This window comes from Zingiber officinale, chromosome 2A (assembly GCF_018446385.1).
Source record: "Zingiber officinale cultivar Zhangliang chromosome 2A, Zo_v1.1, whole genome shotgun sequence".
NCBI lineage: Eukaryota > Viridiplantae > Streptophyta > Magnoliopsida > Zingiberales > Zingiberaceae > Zingiber > Zingiber officinale.
The window spans coordinates 123,563,903-123,587,045 of NC_055988.1; the positions used below are offsets into that span (position 1 = coordinate 123,563,903).

At 40.5% G+C, this 23,143-nt stretch overlaps 1 protein-coding gene across 2 annotated transcripts; it reads right to left on the reverse strand.

Moving 5' to 3' along the window:
- Positions 1 to 1,273: 1,273 nt before the first annotated feature.
- Positions 1,274 to 22,486, reverse strand: LOC122042187 (probable protein phosphatase 2C 11). 2 transcript variants are annotated; one of them, XM_042602175.1, is made up of 12 exons: positions 22,347 to 22,486; positions 19,807 to 19,897; positions 18,785 to 18,906; positions 16,856 to 16,919; positions 3,984 to 4,092; positions 3,714 to 3,867; positions 2,507 to 2,632; positions 2,297 to 2,420; positions 2,143 to 2,219; positions 2,007 to 2,059; positions 1,715 to 1,769; positions 1,274 to 1,625 (listed from the first exon to the last, which is right to left on the reverse strand). In XM_042602175.1, exons 3-12 carry the CDS (start codon positions 18,899 to 18,901, stop codon positions 1,437 to 1,439), a joined length of 1,068 nt encoding a protein of 355 aa, XP_042458109.1. In that variant the 5' UTR covers positions 18,902 to 18,906; positions 19,807 to 19,897; positions 22,347 to 22,486; the 3' UTR covers positions 1,274 to 1,436. The 2 variants fall into 2 exon arrangements, with proteins under 2 accessions (XP_042458109.1, XP_042458110.1); XM_042602176.1 differs by lacking the exons at positions 19,807 to 19,897; positions 22,347 to 22,486 and adding an exon at positions 18,989 to 19,795.
- Positions 22,487 to 23,143: the final 657 nt, after the last annotated feature.

Below are 23,143 nucleotides of genomic sequence, written 5' to 3' on the forward strand. Positions count from 1 at the left end.
TACATACGATGGATCAGTCCTTGGCCCACTTTCACCCCATATTACTTGAACGTATTCAAAATATTGAACATGTTCAAGCATGGGCGGAGCCAGCACAGGCCCAAGATGGGCAACTACCTACACTGAGCCAGGATCCACTTAAAAAATATTATTAACATAATCTAGGAAAAAAAAATGATGCAGATGACAAATTTCATTTTGTCTTGTTACAACAATATTTGATACATGTTAATTACATTTTTTTACAATCTCAAATTCTTTATAAAATTTCATTGTACTTCAAATACATTATTGAACAAAAATATTAATTTTTTACATTTTTTTTTTGTTGCTGGACTTAGGCACCGAAATCACCCTTAATTTTATGATTCTCTCCTCTAGTATTTGTTTTTTCCTAACTAAACAGCATAACAAGCATATGCAGTATGCCGAAAACAAGATACATATTGATACACTTCTTTTCTTGTTGTGTTTCCATACAAATATAAGAAAAAAATTAGGCAGATGACGGCCAAAAAAAAAAATAGGCAGATGATGTAAAAAAAATTTAGCAAGATACACGACGACATGACTTGTAAAGTGGAGAGCTTTAGTTGCTTCGCTACTGTTAGGCTGCTGTCAGAACTGGACGAGGCATCCTTCGCAATATGTCCATCAATGGTAGCTACAATTGCCTACACTAAATCAATATCCTAGCTCCGTCCCTGTGTTCAAGTAAAAAGATATTATAATGAATTTTAACACCAAAGAGTGTTATAATGAATTTTAACATCAAAAAATGCTATAACACCCTATTATTATATGTATTGTGGATGCCCTTAAAGCATGTGTAATGTCATTAACGCATTAATGGTGACACGTTGAATTGACGTGTTAATACTACAGATACTTCACATGGGCATTAACGTTGAACCATTAACAACTGAATTTTTTTTTTGACTTTTTTTTAAAATGAGTACTATTTTGATGATTCAAAATTCAAATAATGTCATTTTGACGAAGTTGCACCATACTACAATGGGTTTCACCGTGTAACAAGGATTTTATAAAGTTTGAACAATTTTAACTAAATTAATATTTTTTTACCAAATTAAATTATTATTTTTTTACGCATTGTAGTAGTTACGTGATATAACAACTGCATAGTAATTGTTATAATAACGTCGGAAAAAGAATATATTGGATAAGGAAAAAAACGTTTTAAAAAAGGGAGCTCCTTTTAATTTTTACCCAACAATTTATATCTAAAAAAATAAATTTCAACACATGAAAAGATCAATCAAGATGAAGTGAAAATTAGCTGATCATCTCCAAGAACAAGATATAAAGTATGAGAAACAAGAACGTGTACAACAATCCCCCTATTTTTGCAGATTATGTTGCTTCCTCATTGCCATGTCGCACAGAAATGGGTAAACAAATTCATGATGCCACCTTCAGCCAGCGCTTTGAGTCTCCGACTCGGGTACGTTGTCAGTCGATCGATCAACAGCAACAGCTTTGGAGCTGATTGGTTTCTTGAATTGCACCAGTATCATGGTCATGTTGTCACATCCTTCGCCCAGCGTCGTCGGTGCCAAGCACCTATCGAGAACTTTCTCACACACAACTGAAAGAGATGTTTCCTGCAATTAAGTTCGCGAAAAGATTCATTACCGATAATACGACTCGTAAAGAGCTCAAGGCATAAACATCCATAGTTTCCATATTTCACCTTGTTGATATGCTCGTGTACAAAATCCACCAGCTGCTGGCTCGACATGCAATCCCTGGTAACAAAATGATCGAACTGTTTAAGTAGCTTGGGGGGAAAAAAGATTTTGAATTCTGTCAGCTTATGGAGTGAACAATGACATTTTGCATTTTGGAGGTGTCGCGAATACAAACTAACAAACATATCGATAAACTTCAAATAAAGAACACAATAGGCACATTGACAATTGGATATAACAGTGAACTAGAGAGGTGAGGAAGAGGCCAAGCTAAGTGCATATCCAAGGCCGTACCAAATTCCATCGCATGCTACTACAATGAAGTCATCGTCGTCACAAAGCTCCACCTGTAAAATTAACAGAACACATCGAGCTCAATCGATACGATTGCATTAAGTTAGAGAAACTTTCTGGAGAATTTAGCACTTACGATGTTTACATCGGGGTTCGCAGTTACTATTTGTTTTTCAGCAGGCAAAAACTTATTCTGTTTGAATTCCATGTCTCCTACAGCGATAAAATGTTAAGTTTGAAAGAAATTGAAGAAAATCCCCATAATTTCTCTTCGCAATGCTGTAACTCACCGATTGCTCTGGCGAGGTTCAAGCTTCCATTTATTCGACCGCCGTGAATAAACCCCCCTGCCCTGAGAATTCTCTCTCTCTCTACCTCAAGTTCTGGTTTATGATCTCTTGACAAATTGTATGCCTGAAATATCAAAAACAAGTATCATGCATATATATCTCAGCATCGAACTACATTATTCACCAAATAAAGATTGAGCTAAGGCGCACCTGGCCCTTCCTAGAGATCACACAACGTGAGTCTCCAGCATTTGCGACAACGAGTTGGTTGTAGCGTACGATGGCTACACAGGCTGTGCATCCAGAAGTTGGCCCAGAGAAGTCAGCATGGGGTCCCTGATCAGTATAAGCAGCTAACTTGTCTTATTTACAATATGCAATTAGAATACTTGAATGTTCTAAATAAGGGTATTGTTGCAGTAATTCAATTTGAGGATATCGTGTAATGATAGACAAATGTGGCACAGCTGCCAAACATGACTACACCAATCGAACAAACAAGATTCTGCTGGCATCAGTAAGATAATAAAGAGGTATAGCTATCAAACCCTTCTAAGAAGCCCTTATAAATCAATAAAGTGAACGAAAAATACATGGAGCATTGAATGAGTACTTTGGTAATATATATCTCAACTGCAGTATTGATTTCATTTAATAAAGAGCAGCATGATGCACGAAGCTCTCGCAAATGCAGGGTTCTATAGAAGTGTCGGACCACATTGGGTCAATTGTACACGGCTTTACATTGTATTGCAAGAGGCCATTTCCATGACTTCAATCCGTGACCTTCAAGTCACACGATAGTAACTTTACGTTGCACCAAGGCTCTCCTTCGTTGATTTCATTTAAAAGGAATGCAAAACCAGCTAACAAATGAAGAAATGAGAAACATCCACCAGACAAGTCTCAGAATGGAACTTACTTTTAACTTGACCGCAGGCTGTGCCAAGCTTAGTCCTAGGCCATATCGGGCATGACCTAGGATGAACCCATTGGGCGTTTCACGCTGGCACGACTTAGGTTTAACTAGGTCATGTCAAGCTGGACCATGGGTGGCCTAGGCCATTTTTCACCTCAACATCACTGAACCATAAAAACTATTCAGTTAAGAAGTATGGCACTCACTGCCCATCAGTGAAGTGGGAGAAGTCTAAACCATTAAATTGGGGCATACTTTCATCACCTTCAATGGTTTTGTGTCAATTCCTATCCATCGAAGAACCACTCTTTTATTTTAATATTTGACAATTATCCATTAGTACCGACAGCTTCAGCTTTCATTGCAATTCCAAATAAAATGTATATGCAACGAGAAACTGCAATGCAACTTATGGTCCTATCCCAACGTGACTTGTCCAATGTCTGCCCATAGAATCCAGCACAAATGATATGTTTTTTCACAGAAACACGTTCTTACCTCTTCAGCTGCCCAGTCGTCAGTATTGTTGTTTGAATCGCTGCCCCTCGGAGACCAAATAAAGCCTTCTATCATGCCAGTAAATTTGTTTATCTTGTCACCGAGAACGGCAAGTTCTCTCCACCCTCTCTGTCCTTGCATCATGCCATCCATCCTGATGTAATAATATGCATAACCTTTCAACCGTCTTATGGAAATTGATTCCTTTCTTGAAGATAATAATGCATTAAGTGATCAATGAATGGTAGTGTATCCCCAAACAAAAGTCACCTCAAGAATGCTTTTTGAACTGAAGTACTGATATCTCCACTTGAATAGGCTTCATTCTTGAGTACCTGTGTGTGCAGAAACTTTGCACAAAACTTAGCAACTACTTTCCCTGAAACACCAAAGAAGATACCAAACCGAAAATGGTAAAATGATTTATCGACATTAGGCAATCAAGAGAAAATAATATAGCAACCCAAATCATAAAGCGTCATAAAACGGCAATTCATATCTTTACTTCATAGGGGATTTTAAGTTCTCTCTCTCTCTCTCTCTCTATATATATATATATATATACTTTTCTGATATAGATTTTATTTCATTCGGCAAACATAGAAAGCACCTATGATGCGGATATGTTAGAGAGCCCAAAAGGAATTAAGGGAAAGAAAATGGGCGTTTTGGTCTTTTGATGTGAGTAGGTTTTGTTTTAAAAAGGCGCACTGTTGGGGGGGGTGGGGGGGGGGGGCATTCGTGCTGGTTTTCGCCGCCAGCCAAGGGAGGGGTTTTCTCCCTCTCACACCCTTCGCCAGCGCCGCCGGTGCTCCCCTCCTCTCCTCTACCTCCGGTCCCTTCACTCCAGCGTCACCACCAGGAGGAGGAGTTGGGGTTTTCTGTCGTCGCCCTCGCCACAACGCCGACCGGGGCCGCCTCGCCGCTTCCACCAGAGACCGCCCGCATCCCGGCGGTTCATGTCCCTCCGGGCCGCTTCTGGCCGACACTGCTGCTGCCATCATCCTCTGCCAGCGACAGTGTTGGTGCAGCGGAGACCGGCAAGAGGGGGGTGAATTGCTGTAAACAAAACCAAACTATACCCTCCTCGGATTTCAACTCAGAATAAATGCAGTAGTAAAATAATAAAGACAGAAAATAAAAATAGAAACAGGAATTTAACCTGGTTACAACCAAGAGGGTTGTTAATCCAGGGCAGTGAAAAGCGCACTAAGAAAATTCTCCTTCTCTGAAGGCGGAGAAGCCTTTTACACTCTAATTGCTCAGAACTACTACTAGGAATTGCTTACAGATTGATTGCTTGAGTTGTTTTTGAATTCCTAGCTCTAGGGGCCTTTTTATAGCTCTTGGAAAGTTTATCCCGAGGGTCCAAGGCGCCTCCAACAAGGTTCAAGGCGCTTCCAGCTCGGTCAACGGATAAAACTTTATCCGCACGCAAATGGTCAAAACTGACCTGTTGAAGGCGCCTTCAACAGGCTTGAAGGCGCCTTCAAGGGCGCCTCCAAGCTTCCAGTTTGGTTTCTTCAGCTTCCTTCGCTCCGTTCTTTTGGGTGATTGCGGCCAACCGGAATAGGGCTCACCCGAACCCAATTCCCGGCCTTTTCCTCGAGCAGCCTTCCGTCCTGGCTTAACGTCCCTCAAACGCCGCGCACGCTCTTCACGCCCACCGGGAGTACTCTTCCGCAGCTCTCTTGTCCTTCGGACGCACCGAGCCCGTCAGCTCCCTTCATGTGCCGTCCTTCTCGCTAGCTGCGTTTTCCACTCGACTTCCTGTGTTCCTAAGCTCCTGCACACTCAGACACAGGGATCAAACACAGCAGGACCTAACTAACTTGGTTGATCACATCAAAACTACCACGGGGTCCAATAATCTCCCCCTTTTTGATGTGCATCAACCCAAGTTCAAGTTAGGGTTAAAAATAGACATAAAGAGTAATTTTAAAGGAAATTACTAAACTAAACTTTTAAGCATAAAATTTGTAATAATTAAAATTGCAACAATTTTTATAAAAAAAAATTTAAATTTAAATTTTTCCTAACTCCCCCTAAACTTGTACTTTTCTCTCCCCCTTTGATCACAGCAAAAATGGGGTCTTAAGAATTTTCAAGTAAGATTGAAGTTTTTGAAAATTTCAATCCTAAGTAAATGTTCAAATGTTCCAAAAAAAAAAAAATTTCTAAGTCAAGTGAATGATTTTTTAGAATTTTCCAGAAGAAAATTTCTAACCCGAAAAATTAAGTTAGAATTTTTTTTTTTTAAAAAAAATTCTAAGGAATTTTTGTTTATTTTAACAAACATTTGATAAACTTTCAAAGTATTATTTAATTCTTGTTTAATGCTTTTTCAAAAAGTTAATTAAACATTTTCTTTCAATATTTTCGCTTCCAGGTCGTGGCGAGGCACTAGGCCTTCTTAGTTATTGGAGCAACAACCACTTCCTTAGACAAAGCTTCCATAAAGAATTTCAATGTTTAATTTTCTCACTGTAAGCTTTTAATTTTTGAAAAATTAATTAAGCACAGATTTTGGAACCCAATAGAGGTTCCTACCTATAGGGTTATTCAGATACTTAGGGGGTACATAATTTTTGGGTATTCTTCTAAGTTGACCCTGATAGTTTCTAATGTACTAGTTCAATTTTCCATAAACTTTGATTTTTGAATTTGGAAATCTATTTAAACATGTATTATTTCTTAATTTCTCAATTTCTAATTTTAGATTTTTATTTTCAGATTTTAAATTTTCATTTTCTTTTTCTAATTGATCTAATTCTTTAGACAAAGCTTTAATAAACTCAAAAGACTGTTTAGAGTTTAGGGCACGTACCTTACTTACCTCATCTTGCGATGCTCCCCCTTCATCATTGCTTTCTCTTTCTGATGTTCCTCCCCCTTCATCTATGCTCATTTCTGAGCTGGACGTTTCTTCTAGCTGATGGTTGGCCATCAGTGCTAGTCCCGAGAATTCTTCGACTTCGGAGTCGGAGGACGACGAATCATCCCACGTGGCCTTTAGATTGTGTTTGAGTCGAGTGGGCTTCTTGCTCCTTTCCTTACTTTTACTCTTCAGTTTTGGACAGTCATCTTTGATATGTCCTTCTTCGTTGCAATTGTAGCAACGAACCACCCTTTTCTTTCGCCGGAGCTTTTTCGACTGCAATCTAAATTTGTTAGAATTTAAAAATTTATTAAACCGTCTTACCAGTAGTGCCGCTTCGAATTCGTCGATCGAAGCTTCGGAATCGGGATCGTCCCTCTTTGCTTGTAGGGCGACGTCGAGGTTTGACTTCACTACTTCTTTAGGCTCTGCAATCCGAGACTCGTGAAGTTCAAAGGTAGAAAACAAACTTTCTAAGGTACTTACCTCAAGGTCCTTAGAGATGTAGTAAGCATCTACTAAGGACGCCCATTCCGGAGTCCTCGGGAAGGCGTTGAGCACGTATCGGATGGAGTCTCGGTTCGTTACCGTTTCGCCGAGATTCGTCAGTTGCGTTATCAGCTCCTTGATTCGTGCTTGGAGTTGCGCTACCTTCTCGCCGGTGTTCATTCGGAGATTCGTTAGTTGTGTTCGAAGAATGTCGCGCCTCGCTAGCTTTGCTTCCGAGGTGCCTTCGTGGAGCTCTAGGAATTTCTCCCAGAGGTCTTTTGCGGAGTCGTAGCTTCCGATCCGACTTACCTCTTGGGGCGGAAGAACGCTGAGCAAGTGAAACTTAGCTTTTCCGTTTGCCACGAAATCTGCCTGCTCCTTCTTCGCCCATTGGAACTCTTCTTTGTCTTTCGGAGCTGCAAAACCGTATTTCATTGTTAGTAAGATATCGAACTCGGTTTTGAAGAATACCTCCATTTTTCGCTTCCATGTGGCGAAGTCTCCGTCGAACTTCGGGGGATGGATGTTCGCTCTGGCCATCGTCTTGATCGTAGTGCTTCAGTTGGCGGTTAGTCTTTCTGAGGCGATCAGGCTCTGATACCACTTGTTGGTGCAACGGAGACCGGCAAGAGGGGGGTGAATTGCTGTAAACAAAACCAAACTATATCCTCCTCGGATTTCAACTTAGAATAAATGCAGTAGTAAAATAATAAAGACAGAAAATAAAAATAGAAACAGGAATTTAACTACAAATCTGAAAGTGATAATAAGAAAAAAAAGTGCACTAAGAAAATTCTCCTTCTCGAGGCGGAGAAGCCTTTTACACTCTAATTGCTCGGAACTACTGCTAGGAATTGCTTATGATTGATTGCTTGAGTTGTTTTGAATTCCTAGCTCCAGGGGCTTTTTATAGCTCTTGGAAAGTTTATCCCAGGGTCCAAGGCGCCCCCAACAAGGTTCAAGGCGCCTCTTCGGCAGTGGATAAAACTTTATCCGCACGCAAATGGTCAAATCGACGATTGGCGCCTTCAACTGCCAAGGCGCCTGGCGCCCAAGCTTCCTTGGTTTCTTGCCTTCGCCCGCTCTTTTGGGTGATTGCGGTCAACCGGAATAGGGCTCACCCGACCCAACTCTTTTCGAGCAGCCTTTCGTCCTGGCTTAACGTCCCTCGAACGCCGCGCACGCTCTTCACGTCCACCAGGAGTACTCTTCCGCAGCTCTCTCGTCCTTCGGACGCACCGAGCCCGTCGGCTCCCTTCCCGTGCCGTCCTTCTCGCTAGCTGCGTCTTCCGCTCGACTTTCTGTGTTCCTAAGCTCCTGCACACTCAGACACAGGGATCAAACACAGCAGGACCTAACTAACTTGGTTGATCACATCAAAACTATCACGAGGTCCAACAGACAGTACCTCCCCTACACATCGCAGCCATCGCCGCTCCTCTCCTCGCTGGCGTGGATGCCACTGAGGAAGATCGCCGCCATCTCCGACGGGCGCTGCCACCTCCGGCGGGCGCTGCCGCCAGGAGTTGCTGCCGCATCCTCCTTTGCCAGCCGCCGCCGCCGCCCGGCCCAACGCCCATCGCCCATCGCCGACGTTTCTAGTGGCCACTGTTGCCCTCCGATGCCATCTCCAACGGCCTTCGATGGCTCTACAACCAACCACAGCAGCTTTATAGTCGTTGCCTCCGCCATTTCCGACGTAGATCCCTTCCCCCACAGTGTCTCCGACGGCCATCTGTTGTGTATTCGGCCATCGAGCCGTTGTGCCTTGTCCTTCGTATCACCATTGGTATTGTGAGTTGTTGCTACTAATCGGCTTATGAGCCGTGACTGGGTGGTATATTCCGGCCTGCACGCCGTTGTCATATTCCGGCCTGCGTGCCGATATCAGAGGTCAGCCGTGTCGTCGTTGTATTCCGATTGTGTGTCACCTCTCGGATCCATGCCGTATTCGGCTCCGTGTCGTCACCTCCGGACCCAGCTCCTCTTCGGTCGGTTCAGATGCATCTACTCTTCCGGGTCACGACAACTCGATCAGCTTCATGACCAGCTCACCGATCCATCTGAGGGCGCCCCCCCGGGGGCCAGGGTACGCCACTGTGCTTATCTTGCATTTAGTTAGTTGTTCTACTATTATTTGGCCACTCATTTATCCGTGGGATCCGCCTCGAGCATCGGGGTACCAGAGACCGAGGCGACCCGATCGCTGGTTACAGGTAGCGTTGACCGGAGGACTTCGGATAACTTGGTCAACGCAGAAGACAGCTCACCACCCGGGTCAGGAGATGCGGTCAACATTCCAGACACATCACACCGGCAGGTTCGTCTTCTCAGCTTCTTGATAGAATCATATTTGGCGCCGTTTGTGGGAACGCACCTGATCCGGAACGTGAAGATGGACGACGTCGGAAAATTCTACCATCCTCATGACCTCGGTCAGTTTTTGCGTTATCTTTTCTCTTTCAGTTATATGATCTGCCCTAGTTCCTCGATCGAGGACCCCTGTGCCAATCGACCGGGCGTATATTATCCGAGCCACGGGCTCGATGTCGAAGGCCCCGTGCCGATCGGCCGGGCGTATATTATCCGAGCCACGGGCTTGATGTCGAAGGCCCCGTGCCGATCGACCGGGCGTATATCATCCGAGCCACGCGCTCGATGTCGAAGACCCCGTACCGATTGGCCGGACGTATATTATCCGAGCCACGAGCTTGATGTCGAAGACCCCGTGCCGATCGGCCGGGCGTATATTAGCCGAGCCACGGGTTCGATGTCGAAGACCCCGTGCCGATCGACCGGATGTATATTATACGGGCTCGATGTTGAAGGCCCCGTGTCGATCGGCCGGGCGTATATTATCCGAGTCACGCGCTCGATGTCGAAGACCCCGTGCCGATCGACCGAGCGTATATTATCCGAGCCCCGCGCTCGATGTCGGAGGCCCTTTGCCAATCGGCCGGACATATATTATCCGAGCCACGCGCTCGATGTCGAAGACCCCGTGCGGATCGGCCGGGCGTATATTATCCGAGTCACGCGCTCGATGTCGAAGACCCCGTGCCGATCGACCGGGCGTATATTATCCGAGCCCCGTGCTCGATGTCGAAGGCCCCCGTGACGATCGGCCGGGCGTATATTATCCGAGCCACGCACTCGATGTCGAAGGTCCCGTGCCGATCGGCCGGGCGTATATTATCCGAGCCACGGGCTCGATGTCGAAGGCCTCGTGTCGATCGGTCGGGCGTATATTATCCGAGCCACGCGCTCGATGTCGAAGACCCCGTGTTGATCGGCCGGGCGTATATTATCTGAGCCGCGATCTCATTGTTGAAGACCCCGTGCCGATCGGCCAGGTTTGAGTTATGCCTGAAGACCGTCGAGCGGCGATGTTAAATGCCAGAGACGAACCGGCGGCTATAAATACCCGGCCTGAAGACCGTCGAGCGGCGACGTTAAATGCCAGAGCCGAACCGGTGGCTATAAATACACGGCCTGAAGACTGTTGAGCGACGATGTTAAACGCCAGAGCCGAACCGGCGACTATAAATACCCGAACTGAAGACCGTCGAACGGCGACGTTAAACCCTAGAGTCGAAGCGGCGACTATAAAAGTCCCGCCCGAGTAGGAAGAAGCAAAATTTATTCAAAGTTTGATCTCAAGAGTGGTTTTCATCAAGTTGCAATGAGCCCGGAATCTATTCCCTGGACCTCATTCTGAGTGCCAGAAGGTCTATTTGAATGGCTTGTCATGCCATTTGGTTTAAAGAATGCCCCTGCAGTTTTCCAACGAAAAATGGATAATTGCTTCAAAGGTACTGAACAATTCATTGCAATCTATATTGATGATATTCTTGTTTTCTCAGCCACAGAAGAAGAACATAAGGCTCATCTGAAGATCTTGTTGGATATATGCCAAAAGAATGGGCTAATCTTAAGCCCAACAAAGATGAAGATCGGAAGCCCAACGATAGAATTCCTTGGGGCAACTATAGGCAATTCAACCATAAAACTACAAGCCCATATAATTTCAAAGGTTGCAGACTTTAAGGATGAAGAACTCAAAACTACTAAGGGGCTACGTTCGTGGTTAGGCCTTCTCAATTATGCCCGCTCCTATATCCCGAATCTGGGAAAAATTCTAGGGCCTTTATATTCAAAGACAAGCCCAAATGGAGAGCGAAGAATGAATGCACAAGATTGGCGTCTCATTCGAGAAGTTAAAGCAATGATCCAAAATCTCCCAGACCTCACTATTCCACCGGAAAAATGCTTTGTTATCATAGAAGCCGATGGATGTATGGATGGATGGGGAGGGATCTTGAAATGGAAACAGCAGAAATATGACTCAAAGGCGTCTGAACAGATTAGTGCTTATGCTAGTGGAAAATTCTCACCACCAAAATCCACTATTGACGCAGAAATCCATGCTGTCATGAACAGCCTCAATTTTTTTAAGATCTATTATCTGGACAAAGAAGAGCTACTCATCAGAACTGATTGCCAGGCTATTATTAGCTTCTTCAATAAGTCAGCTCAAAACAAACCATCCAGAGTCCGATGGGTCTCATTTACTGATTTCATTACTGGCCTAGGAATTCCAGTGCATTTTCAACATATAGAAGGTAATGAAAATATATTGGCTGATGCTTTATCTCGACTTGTCTGCTTAATTACAGGACCATGCATCCTGGAAATGAGGGACCATCAGATTATGGTTCAAATAGAAAGCGCTTTAAAGGAAATGAAAGAGAAGCCCAATCCTCAAGCAACTCAATCTCTGATAAAAGTTATCAATTCTTGGCTCAATACGAGTCTCTCAGCGGAGGAACCGGCCCATGGGCCTGCACTACACAAGAAAAAGACTTGCGATCCCACCTGGCAGACATCGAATGGACAGTTGGCCAGCACGCTCTTGACCACATCTGGGAGCTCAAGCTTATCTTGGATGCCAAAGAACAAGACTTTATACAAAGAAGCCAGCTCACCAGGGGCCTCCACCTCTACTACTCATATGCTTTACCAGAAGTCACGGCCACCAAACGTGAATTATTGAATGCCTTTATTCACATCCAGAGTGTCATTCAACGCATTAGAGACACTCCCCCTTGAATTATTGAAGGCAGAAGCAAGTGGTGGGCCTACTACCCAATAAATCCAAAGAAAAGAGATTCTCATATCTCTTTAGCTTTAATAAAAGGTTCTTAAATAATGGATTGAGCCTCGGGGAGCCGTCCATCTGTTTACGAATCTTTATAGCATTAGCTGTAAAGGATGTAGATGTTGGCTGTAAAGGCAAAAGAGATAAGAATGAGAATCACACCCGTGAATGATGATGGGGCCCAATGAGCACCCAATTCACATGTGAAGCTCCATTCCTTAGCTCTATATAAGCCCTACCTTAGCTCATTGCAGAACACACACCGAACACCGGTACAAGTTCTACTCTGAGTTGTAAGTTTTCTTCTTGTTCTTTCTTGAGTTGTAAGTTTTCTTCTTGTTCTTCCTATTTCCTTTCTTGTAAACTTAGTCCTGTATTTACTCCTTTATTACACTATCTAAGTCTACTTGAAAGAAGCGTTTCCGCAAACTTTTTGGTATCAGAGCTTGTTCTCATGGCTGAGTAGTGCCCCTTTCAGGGTACTCAAATGGGGAGAAGTGTGTTGTTTTAATCATCTAGGCTCTTTCCAAAACTATAAAAGATATCTTTCTTTAAAACCCTTGGATTAGCGAATTGCAACTGTTGATCAGTTATAGCAAAGCCTTGGGACATGACTAGCGAATTGCAACTGTTGATCAGTTATAGCAAAATCATGTACTGATACAGTATCTGATCAGCTTAAGTTTACTAAGACTTACTAACAGATAGAATCATGATAAGTCGACCGAGGAACTGCGGGTGGATTGCAAAAGAACCGGTCCTAACTCGGCAATGAAAGGCAAGGGTGCCTAAGAGTAAGTCCGAGGGCACACTGGTGTGAGCAAGTAAGCCTCTAAGAACCTCCTAAGACGTAAGTGGTTCTAAAAGAAAGTAAGTCCCATGTAAAAAGAAGCTAAAATAGTGTTTAGCCTATGTCTAAACATTGGGAAGAAAAGATACAGGAATGGTATACTAAGTCACACACTTCGAATCTAGAGTACCTTGATTTAGCTCAAACCAACAAACAGCCTACAAAAGGAGAATTAACTCATAACATTTCGGTAATATATGATCGATTGTGTCTATCCTGTAGAGTACACCTCAAAAACTTTAAACAGATCCAAGAACAATTACGAGAAGTACAAAGTGAGAATCAAAAATTAAGGGAAGCCCTTGAAAATCTCACTAAGGAGGTAACAGAAAATAGACCCTTAACTGAGAGGCAGTTGAAAGAAATAATTGTCCAAATAACTAAGCAGCCTAAACTTATTGAACAACAAGCTGTTCAGTTAACTGAAAATCTAAGAAAGAAAGTTGAGAAGGTAGAAATCCTTCTACAGAAAGTAGAGTCTTTCCTTACTTCATGAGCAATAGCTACATCAATACTCAAGCTACAAACTCGTATAAGGAAGCCCTGCAAGCTACTGAAAACATTGAAGCCCCTGCTCTAGGTTTTTGTAGACCTACAGAATACAAGGGTACTTCTAGCAGTGTAACAGCAGTGATCAAACAATCAAATACTCAAATTCAACTTCTTGTCTCAATACTCGAAAAGCTTGAGGTATTAGAAGAAAGAATCAAAAGGCTTGAAGAACGAGCAGTACCAGTACCACAAGCACTCCCTGAAGCAATTATTCAAAGCCTTACAGAACGAGTAAAATCTCTTTCTTTACAGGAAAAGCCAAAGGAAGCAAAAGGTACTCTTCGAGTCTTTAAAGATCCGTATACAATATTTAAAGAAGAGCAGGCAAAAATAAAGAAATAATGGCTTCAAGAAGCACAAATCCTCCTGTAACTACAATTACCAGAACCAATGAAGGCACTCCTTTATTTGAAGACCAAATAAGAGATTATAGACAGAACCAAAGGAGGAGGTACAACGTTCAAAGAACAATACAAAGAGTGAGTAGGCGACTCACTGGAGGATCCTATAATCATTCACTGGAACAACAGATGGACCCTCAGACACAACTGAGGCTTTCTATGCAGGAGCGAGCTGCGATAGTACCTGCTGAGGTACTTTATCACTCCAGAAGAGATGATGCTCACCATAGAGTCTATATTCACATATCTGAAGAGGCTATGCTAGTTACTGAAAACCAGATCGATAGAGCTTTCATTCAACAAGAAAGCTATATACAACTTCAAAGAAGCGGTATGAGATTCCTTCATATGGGAGTCATTCAAGTACGCATTCAAATATTACACCGCCAAGAAGAAGGTACTATGGCTCTAGTTGTCTTCAGAGATAACAGATGGCAGGGTGATCAAGCCATCTTCACCACCATGGAGATAGATCTTACTCATGGTAGCCAACTGGTGTACGTAATACCAGATACTATGCTAACGGTATCTGACTTTTACAGGAACATACAAGTATCCATTCTTACCAGAGGATATGAAGGATGGAGAAACGGTGAAGCAAACCTCCTCATTACTAGAGGTTTGGTGGGTAGGCTATCCAACACACCAAACGTTGGATTCGCTTACGAAGTACAAAACGTGGTGGACTACCTTGTAAGCCATGGAGTCCGAGCTCTTCCTGAAAGAAACTATAGTACAAGGGATATACTTGGACACAACTGGATCATCAGGCAGTCAACGGTAAATATTCCAATGCAACCAACAGAGGTAAACACACGAAATTTATTAGATGGAAGTGTTTTCCTAAAATTTGATAGGGAAATATTTGTAGGTAAATATCACCCTGGGATGGACTCCTGTAGTGTTGCCTTGATACTTTTCATCAAAGGCGGCTTTAAGTCTTCGACCCAGATCTCCTGGTAACTTTAGCCAGAATTTCTCTGATAATTCTGGTCCAATAAATAGCCTTCCTGTTTTGGCAGCTAAAGTCATATATTCATTTAGAAAGGTAATTATGTCTTTTACCTGTGAACAGGAGAGTCTTTCAAGGTCTCGGTATGCTCTGTCTTGCATATCAATAGATCCTTGGAAAGGATCTTCCAGCAAGAATACCCTTCTGATTTGGGATATAATGTTTTGAGTACCATTTCTCCCATCACTTGAATTTAATAGCTCCTGGTATTCACCTGGATATGCTGTCCTCCATTGTATCCAAGTTAATCTTTCAGTTTCTCCCAGTAGATTTTCTATGAAATCTGCTTTGTCATGAGCATCTGTGAAGTTCTGTTGAGCTACTACATTCTTTGTAATTGCCTCCCATCTGAGGAAAACATCTTCAACTCTGTTGAGTTGAATTGGTAGAGTAAGTAGTGCTCCAGTTTGTTGATGTGCCGTCGGCAGATTCCACCATTCTGATGTATCTTTTCTTTTAAAAGCTGTTCCTCTTGGCTCAATGGGTGGTATCATACTAACTGGCTCTTCTTTAAGGGTCCGGTTTGGAGGGTATCCCACTGGGTTCATAGAAGTATCAATAGGTGGCCTATAATTTGAGACAGCTTCTTGAGAATAAATTTGTTCCTGAAGCTGCGATAGCTGAGGGTAGTCAATTTCCCAGCTAACTCAACTCACAACACCAAGAAATGCAAAGGTCCAGTGCATATGACTTGATGGAAGCTATCGACGAGGAAGAATCTCTCATAGAGGAGATCCCTATACCTTTAGATATGGGAATAAAAGGGAACTCTTTAATAAAGTGATGATGACAATAATGCCAAACTGGAAGATAGGGAAGATAAAATGTGATGGTGCAACAAAGGGAGGAGACGATGCAATTCTGCTATCTACACAACAACGGGATTTCAAGCTTCGATTGTTAAAACTTTTCCTATGCAACCTGTGATGGTGATCATGGAGCCAGACAATTGCATTAACAAAACTATGTTTTAGAAAGGCTAGTTAAGGAAAGAGTTAACAACATGACTCGTATAAGTATGATGAGATGTGAGCTTCCTATGCCGCCAGAAGATTTTAGTATGTTTGTACCTCTCTTATGGAGATCAAGGTGCACATTCAAACCCAATGCTAGGTATAGTAACTGAATATGTTGTGCCAACTTAGTTAACTTAAATGGATAGAGATATTTGCAACTAGGAATGTTGCACAACACCATACAATGTATTGATGTTGAACAGATGCAAATTGTGTTATCATTCTTGTGTCGTTATGATTTTCTCAATTATTTAACATTTACAGCTCTTTATATGATGCGTTCTTACTTTTTTAGCCAATCTTGACATGGTAGCATGCATATTTAAAAGGTAAACTTGATGTTTGGTATTGTCACATGATTGGATTGCCCATTAGTGTATCAAACCTTCATGCTATACTGATACTATAGTAATCGAACGGATCTCTGCTTGGCCTCTAACCAATAGTCTAAATGTTGATATGCACAAGATGAAGTTAAAGGGGGAAAAATGAAGACAGAATGAATAACATGAAGGAGGACAGCAAAAATGATAGCATTTAACAAGTATATGACTTGAATCATCACCAGTTGTTCACCATGATCAAGCTTTGTTAATTCCAACTGCTTGAGTTGGCTATATCAATTTTCTCTCTTCATGGTACTCTTAAGGAAGGATATATTGCTAGAAAATTTGAAACCTCCTATATCAATTTTAATTATGTTAATTAGATCTGAAAGAAAATAAGATGAGAAGAGAATAAGCTAGGAAAGGCAAATTAAGCTATTGGAAGACAACTCAAACTTACCACCATGACCATCATAAACCCCAAAGAATGATGTGCAGTCATCAAGATCAGGCAATGCAGCATGCTGCAGATAGAAAAAACAAGGACAAATTTGAAATAAAATCCCTACTATATCATATGAAGGAACAAGAGAAAATGAAGATACTGAAAAATGAACAAATTTTAGCCTTTGTATTTTAGTTCTACAACAGATACAGAGGTAACTCTTTGAGAAATTCATTGATTTTTAGGGGGATACATGCTATTTTTCCTTCAGACTAGTAAAACGGTGTCAATAGGGTGCACAAGGAGTGGGAGTTTGTGATGTAAGAGAGCAAACAGCCTACACAATACCTTTCTCAGCTTAACCTTTTAGTGTTTGTGGTACACTCTTCTATTAGCAAAATGGAGTGACTGTGAAACTTGAGAATACCAAACCAAGTATTCTATTTAGCTTAGTGCTATCACCATTATTATGTACCAGTACTACTTGCTACCCAACATAGCTCTTGTTGCTTGAAAATGAATATGTCTTCTCTAGTAAACAGGATGTAGCTCCATTGACCACTTGGTATTACTGAAGAATTTGTGTGGACTGAATCATTCTTTTAAACCATATATGAACCAAAACTGACAAAAAATTAACCTCTTAAGCAACCTTAAATTGGAGGAAAGTATAATCCAATCTCATTATCAATTTTCTACATGCCACTAGGTTTATCTGTCCTTTATTTCACCTTTTCTCGTATGCATAATAATAACAAGGATATGTAACAAATTAAATTTCTGTAAAATGACCATGAGTATCTCACTAACACAAAGTTGAAAAACTTACTCATCTGTTCTTTTACTATTGTTTCTATCCCAAAACAAAGGAAAAAAGGATCATCAGGCTCTCCAACAGTTTATTATAAACCAAAATTGCCAATTTCCACCCAGAGAAATCATTCAAAATTTCCATTATAACTGACAAACTGCACTGCAGTAGAAACTAGCAAGAGGACACTTTTGTTGCTTGAAACCAATATTTCATGCGATGATAAGTAGCAAACTCATGCAACAAGTAATTATATGATTATGTGTTGAAATTTCAACTTATTATTGCTTTATCTGATAAAAAGAGAATGGAATTGACTGACACAATAGTCTACATTTCCTTTGTTGCCACTTAGTGATGCCCTCTGATACTTGGACTCTCCATCTTACACTCTCACTATCCATGTTTGCAATCAGCACTCAAAAACTGACACTCTGAGTAGGCATTTGATACGCCTATTGACCACAAGTAAAAGGAAAGATGGAGAAAGGAGAAGTAGAGGTATATCCGTGTCTGAATCCCAGTAAAGTAGGCACTAACCATCTATGTAATATAATTGAACATTGTGGCATCAATTCATTTTTTTTCTTACTGATGAATTGAGTGCAGATAACATTTGTTTCTGGTCTGTTCCACTTCCAATTAATGAATGCCTCATGAGGAACAGTACTGCTAGAGAATATATATACCAATTAATGTATCGCTGTTGGTTGTAAGGGCACATATCTGGACTGAATTCTTTCCAACCCTGAGTCTAAGAAGGATATAAAGTATAGATTCTGCATGAAAAAAAAGTACGCAGTTGTATTCTGACAGTTATGAAAAAAAAAACAATAGCATCCAACAATCACCACATAACAGGTGGATGTAAACATGTACGTCCCAAACATAAGTTCAACATCATCTGCAAAAGGAGATATCCAGGAAGTCGCATTGGGCACTTAGGGACATATATTCTGAACTAAAAGCAAAGGAATATTTCATTCTTGTGGCAGCAATTTCTAAAGCATCTTCCAACAAAAAATCCATGTAGCTGACCTCAAAGAGTTAGGAAAAGCACAGCTTGACAATTATGATGATTTTGGCTAAGAATCGTGAGAATTAAAATAAAGACAAAATATTAACTAACTTACTGCATCTTCCATGGTTGCACGCCATCCTTGCATTGATGAGAGCCCAAACCTGAGTCTATGATTCTCACCATCTTCGGAAAATTTATCTGTCTTTGGAGTGCTGAGATATATGCCCATATCTCCTTCAAGAAGAACTAACTAGAATCAGGCTTTAAAAGCAAAAAAGGAAGCAATTTAAAATGTAATAAAGGTGCTAACACGAACTCAAATTCAAGATACTCTCAGAAGTTTGTCCTAAGCTACTCAATCTGGTCAGTGAGTTCAGAAACTACAGTGGTGAAGGCAATATGCAAATAATATAAATCAGAGGATTTCGTCATCCTTCATGAAACCAATGAGATTATAAAAGATGCAGCTCCATATAAGTAACAAATACTATATTTTTGAATTTATTCCATTTCCTTTCTTATGCTTTGAATTTTTCAAGATGTATCAACTATCAACATCAATTACAATGAACTGTAAGATCAGTAACATAAAAACTGCAGTTTTAAAAAAAGATGGATTCATTCAACATGAACAAAGTATAGAAGACACATTGAGATTGAAAAGAATATTTGAAAATAGCAAACCTTATTTATGGATACACAATCAGGTTTAACCCTCGAAGGAAACTATAAAGTCTGGCAATTACACTGATTTCAAATCCTTACCATATTTCATATTGGGCTTTCTTTGACAGATGCACTGCGAGAGTTAGAGGTCATAGTGTAGTAAACTTCATCATACAGAACAACAATAAGCCATGTGTCCTAACTAGTTTAAGGTCACCTTGTGGGATCTTATATTCTTATCTGCTATTGAACTCTATTTTATAATCAATTCCCACTAGAGAAATCATGTAAATATTCACTTGTTTTTTTTCAACTCAAGACAAAGTGGGTGGGGGGGAGGTGATATTGAGGCTTGTGAATAGTATAATTACCAATAACAAAAATAACAGAAATGTTTGTATTTTATTGGTTATTCTATTTCCATAAAGAAAGAAAGTAATAGAGTTGAGCAAAGAAGATTATACATACCTGATATTTAGATTAACAAAGTAGTTGCTAAAAACGTAGGCAATCAAACCATTATACTCATTGCTTCAGGAACAACAACACATCTTCCAACCTACAACATGTAGAAACAATGCCTAGAGCATAGAAGGGTAAAACTTCTTGTCCTACAAAATCACATTATACATAAAAAGGAACAAATAAACTCAGCCACACAAATCTATACAAGTAGAGATGCAAAGATGTCAGATCGTGCATATTAAACAACTTTAGGTGTTGATCTACATAACAAATGGCACATGGGTGCCATAGAAGACTTTCATATAAGTGAAACATGTGTTTCACGCCTTCAAAGTGGAAATGAAGAGGGTAGTACTAAGGTTTCTTTTCCAATTAAATTGACTTAAAGACTAGGGTTCATTTATTCACAACTAAAATTGTTGCTTTATATTTTTTTTCTTTTTTGCTATTCAAACTCCTAGCCGACCCCACCTAGTGGGATAAATCTTGGTTGTTATTGTTGTTGCTATTAAAAGTCCTACACTGATAGTCCTTTTTTTTGCTCATGTTAGTAAAAAAGCATCTTCTCATATTGTAAAAGCATATCCACCATAAACTCATGTCTATCTATAGTTGTGCAAACTTGCAAATTAAAATGCACACTTAAATAGGATCACGTTATCAAATATCAGTAAGCTTATATGTATTAGATTAAGAAGCTATGTACATATTCAAAGACGGAATAATAAATTCTATAGTTAGACAAGTTGAATTGATTGAAAGTGAAGTTGTAAGGGATTGAGCAAGACCAGAGAAAACTAAAATTAACATAATGAGAAGTGATTTAAGAGTTCCAAATATTACTAGCAACTAGCAATAGTCATGCATCAGTTTCAATGTAGTTCATGTAATCCTTGTGGGGCCCATATGAGTAGTATGCAATCTTTACTTAACCCAATTGCCTAATGAGCCAAATCACCTATTGGGACCCTCATTGCATATGGTTATTCAATTACATATGAACTTGTTCTTTGAAACAGTGCAAGAAAAATAGGAAAAATGTTTTGACTGATTCAGGTTGTACACCCTAAAGTTCAAGTTACTAATTAAATAAACACACAAGCACTTATCTGGATTGCTTAGGGTGATTCATAACTTTTCCAATTAATAAATTTCTTAGGTTGATTAACATGCATACAATTACATGTCTTATTTTATCAGTAACGCTTAAATTCATGAATAAAAAAATTTCAAATTGAATTTAAAATTGGTCAGCTTGATTACTCTGATATATAATGTATTAAATGAAAACTTATAAATATTTTTAGAAATATTAGATTATTGTCAATCTATACTTTGTCAATAGGGACCCTGTTTTGATGTGCCTATATACCACAGGTGCATTTTGCAGTGACTCAACTGCATATCACTTTCAAAGTTCATTCGCTTAAAAATCTTGCTCTATTGTTTATCCTATGTATCTTACTATTCCTTCTTCCTCTCCCTTACCTATTACATGGTTTGGTTTCCTTTTCAATCTATTGCTGGGCTCACCTCACTTACCTTGCCTATTTCTATGTGGCCCTTAGGCCACAAGTTGCTCCAGCTCCCTCACTAGCACATGTTGACAAAAAATATGGTTTAGTCGATAAAATATGTTTGTCTAGTTTTACTAGCAAAAGTAGCTTAGTGTTTCTTTCTAACTCTCTCATCATCCTCCACTTATTATCACTCCTTGCATAAGTTTGTTGTCTAACACAATTGATCTTTCTCTTCTCCTCTTACTCTAGCTCATTCTACCTTTTTTTTTTTTTATTCTCCACACCTCTCATCCTCTTCTTCTCCTTCAGCACACTTCTCCTTCTCTCCTCTAATTCTCCTTGTGCTCTCCCTCTTTATTTTACTACCACAACTTCTCTTCTCCAATATTCTCGCCGGTCCTTCCTTCTTCCTTGTCTTCTCCATGTTATTCTTCTTCCACCATGTCCTTCGCCATCCATCTAGCTATGCACTCTGCACACCCTCACTTTAACACCCTCATGAACTTTGACCCCATCTTGAGTAGCGAATTTTGGCAATTCCAACCTAATGATTTCTCATAGTGATATTGAAGATTTAGCATATCATAATTGGAGATATGACACTACATTAATTGATGGAAATGAAAAACGAAATTTTGAAGGCGCTAATTTTATTGTCAATGCTAGAAGGCACCATCGAAATTCAACAATAAACAATGTCCTTTCAACAACAACAACAGTGATCCCCCAACGTTATTCGTGTTGGCTTATATCCGCCAAAAGTCCAGAGAAACCTGAATAGGTGCCTGGAAACACCCTGTGACGAAGTTTCTAACACTTAACATCGATCGAAACCAAAAACAGGCATCCAAGCCGACAAACTGAGAACTGACAGTGAGGATTAGAAGTAAAAGGTGCGTCTATCCTTCAAAATCCCAACTTTACGCTAAATACTTCGAGATGGAACCAAAAAATAAGCGAAAAGGTATAGAATTTGGCAACCAAAGAAGGGAAAACGATGAACGCGCAGCAAGGAAGACTCACCTTGTCCGAGACGGAGGAGGAAGGAAGCCAAAAATAGATCCAGCGAGATTGTTTGGGAGTAGAGATTCTGATTCAATCGGAGGAACAGCGTGCGGCCTTTGGTGCGCTGAAAAGATCCAATTTTTATTATTAATTCCTTCTTTTTTATTCTCTCAATTATCATCACAGTTTCATATGGACCCTTCAACTTTCTCCGCATCACAACGAGCGTAGCAGAAATGCCCTTGAATTTACATGAAATATCACAAAGTGTTCTTGATACTCCTTGCATTTTCTTCTTCATACATATCAAAGGAAAGCAAAGTCATACTTTTGACAAAATCAATATTATGAAAGGAAACAAAGAGTATATATATATATACAATTGTAAATTCTAAGATCTTTGTCACGTATGAACTCTCTTCCTAGAACAATTGTATTTTCATTTTATTACTGATTTTAAGATTTTTAATGATAAAGTTGCATCCCAAGAAAATATTATCAAAATCTAGTGGACAATTCAAATGGAGAGGGAGTCAGCAGCCGCATTACTTAGATTACCCCAAGGAATCTACACGGGGACCCACAAGAAGCTGAGATGTGACATGGCACCTATAGATTTTGTCAAATATTGGTTGGATCCTTGCAGATGAGCACATACGCTACTCAAAAGTTAATCCATTTCCTAATTATAGAAGGACTTGGAATAAGAAAAATATATTATTGTGCTACATTTGAACAATTAACTACTGACTAGAGATGTTGGATTTGATACAATTTAGACGGTCTAGTCCCATATGGTCTGCGGTTGACCGAGC

What these genes read in the sequence shown, in the direction of transcription:
- LOC122042187 (XM_042602175.1), bottom strand. Translation starts at nt 18,901, where the DNA reads ATGGGCATATATCTCAGCACTCCAAAGACAGATAAATTTTCCGAAGAT. An exon ending in GTAGCATGCGATGGAATTTG is followed by an intron (nt 1,770 to 2,006) that starts GTACGGCCTTGG and finishes TTTTGTTACCAG; the next exon opens with GGATTGCATGTCGAGCCAGC. An exon ending in TACACGAGCATATCAACAAG is followed by an intron (nt 1,626 to 1,714) that starts GTGAAATATGGA and finishes ACTTAATTGCAG; the next exon opens with GAAACATCTCTTTCAGTTGT.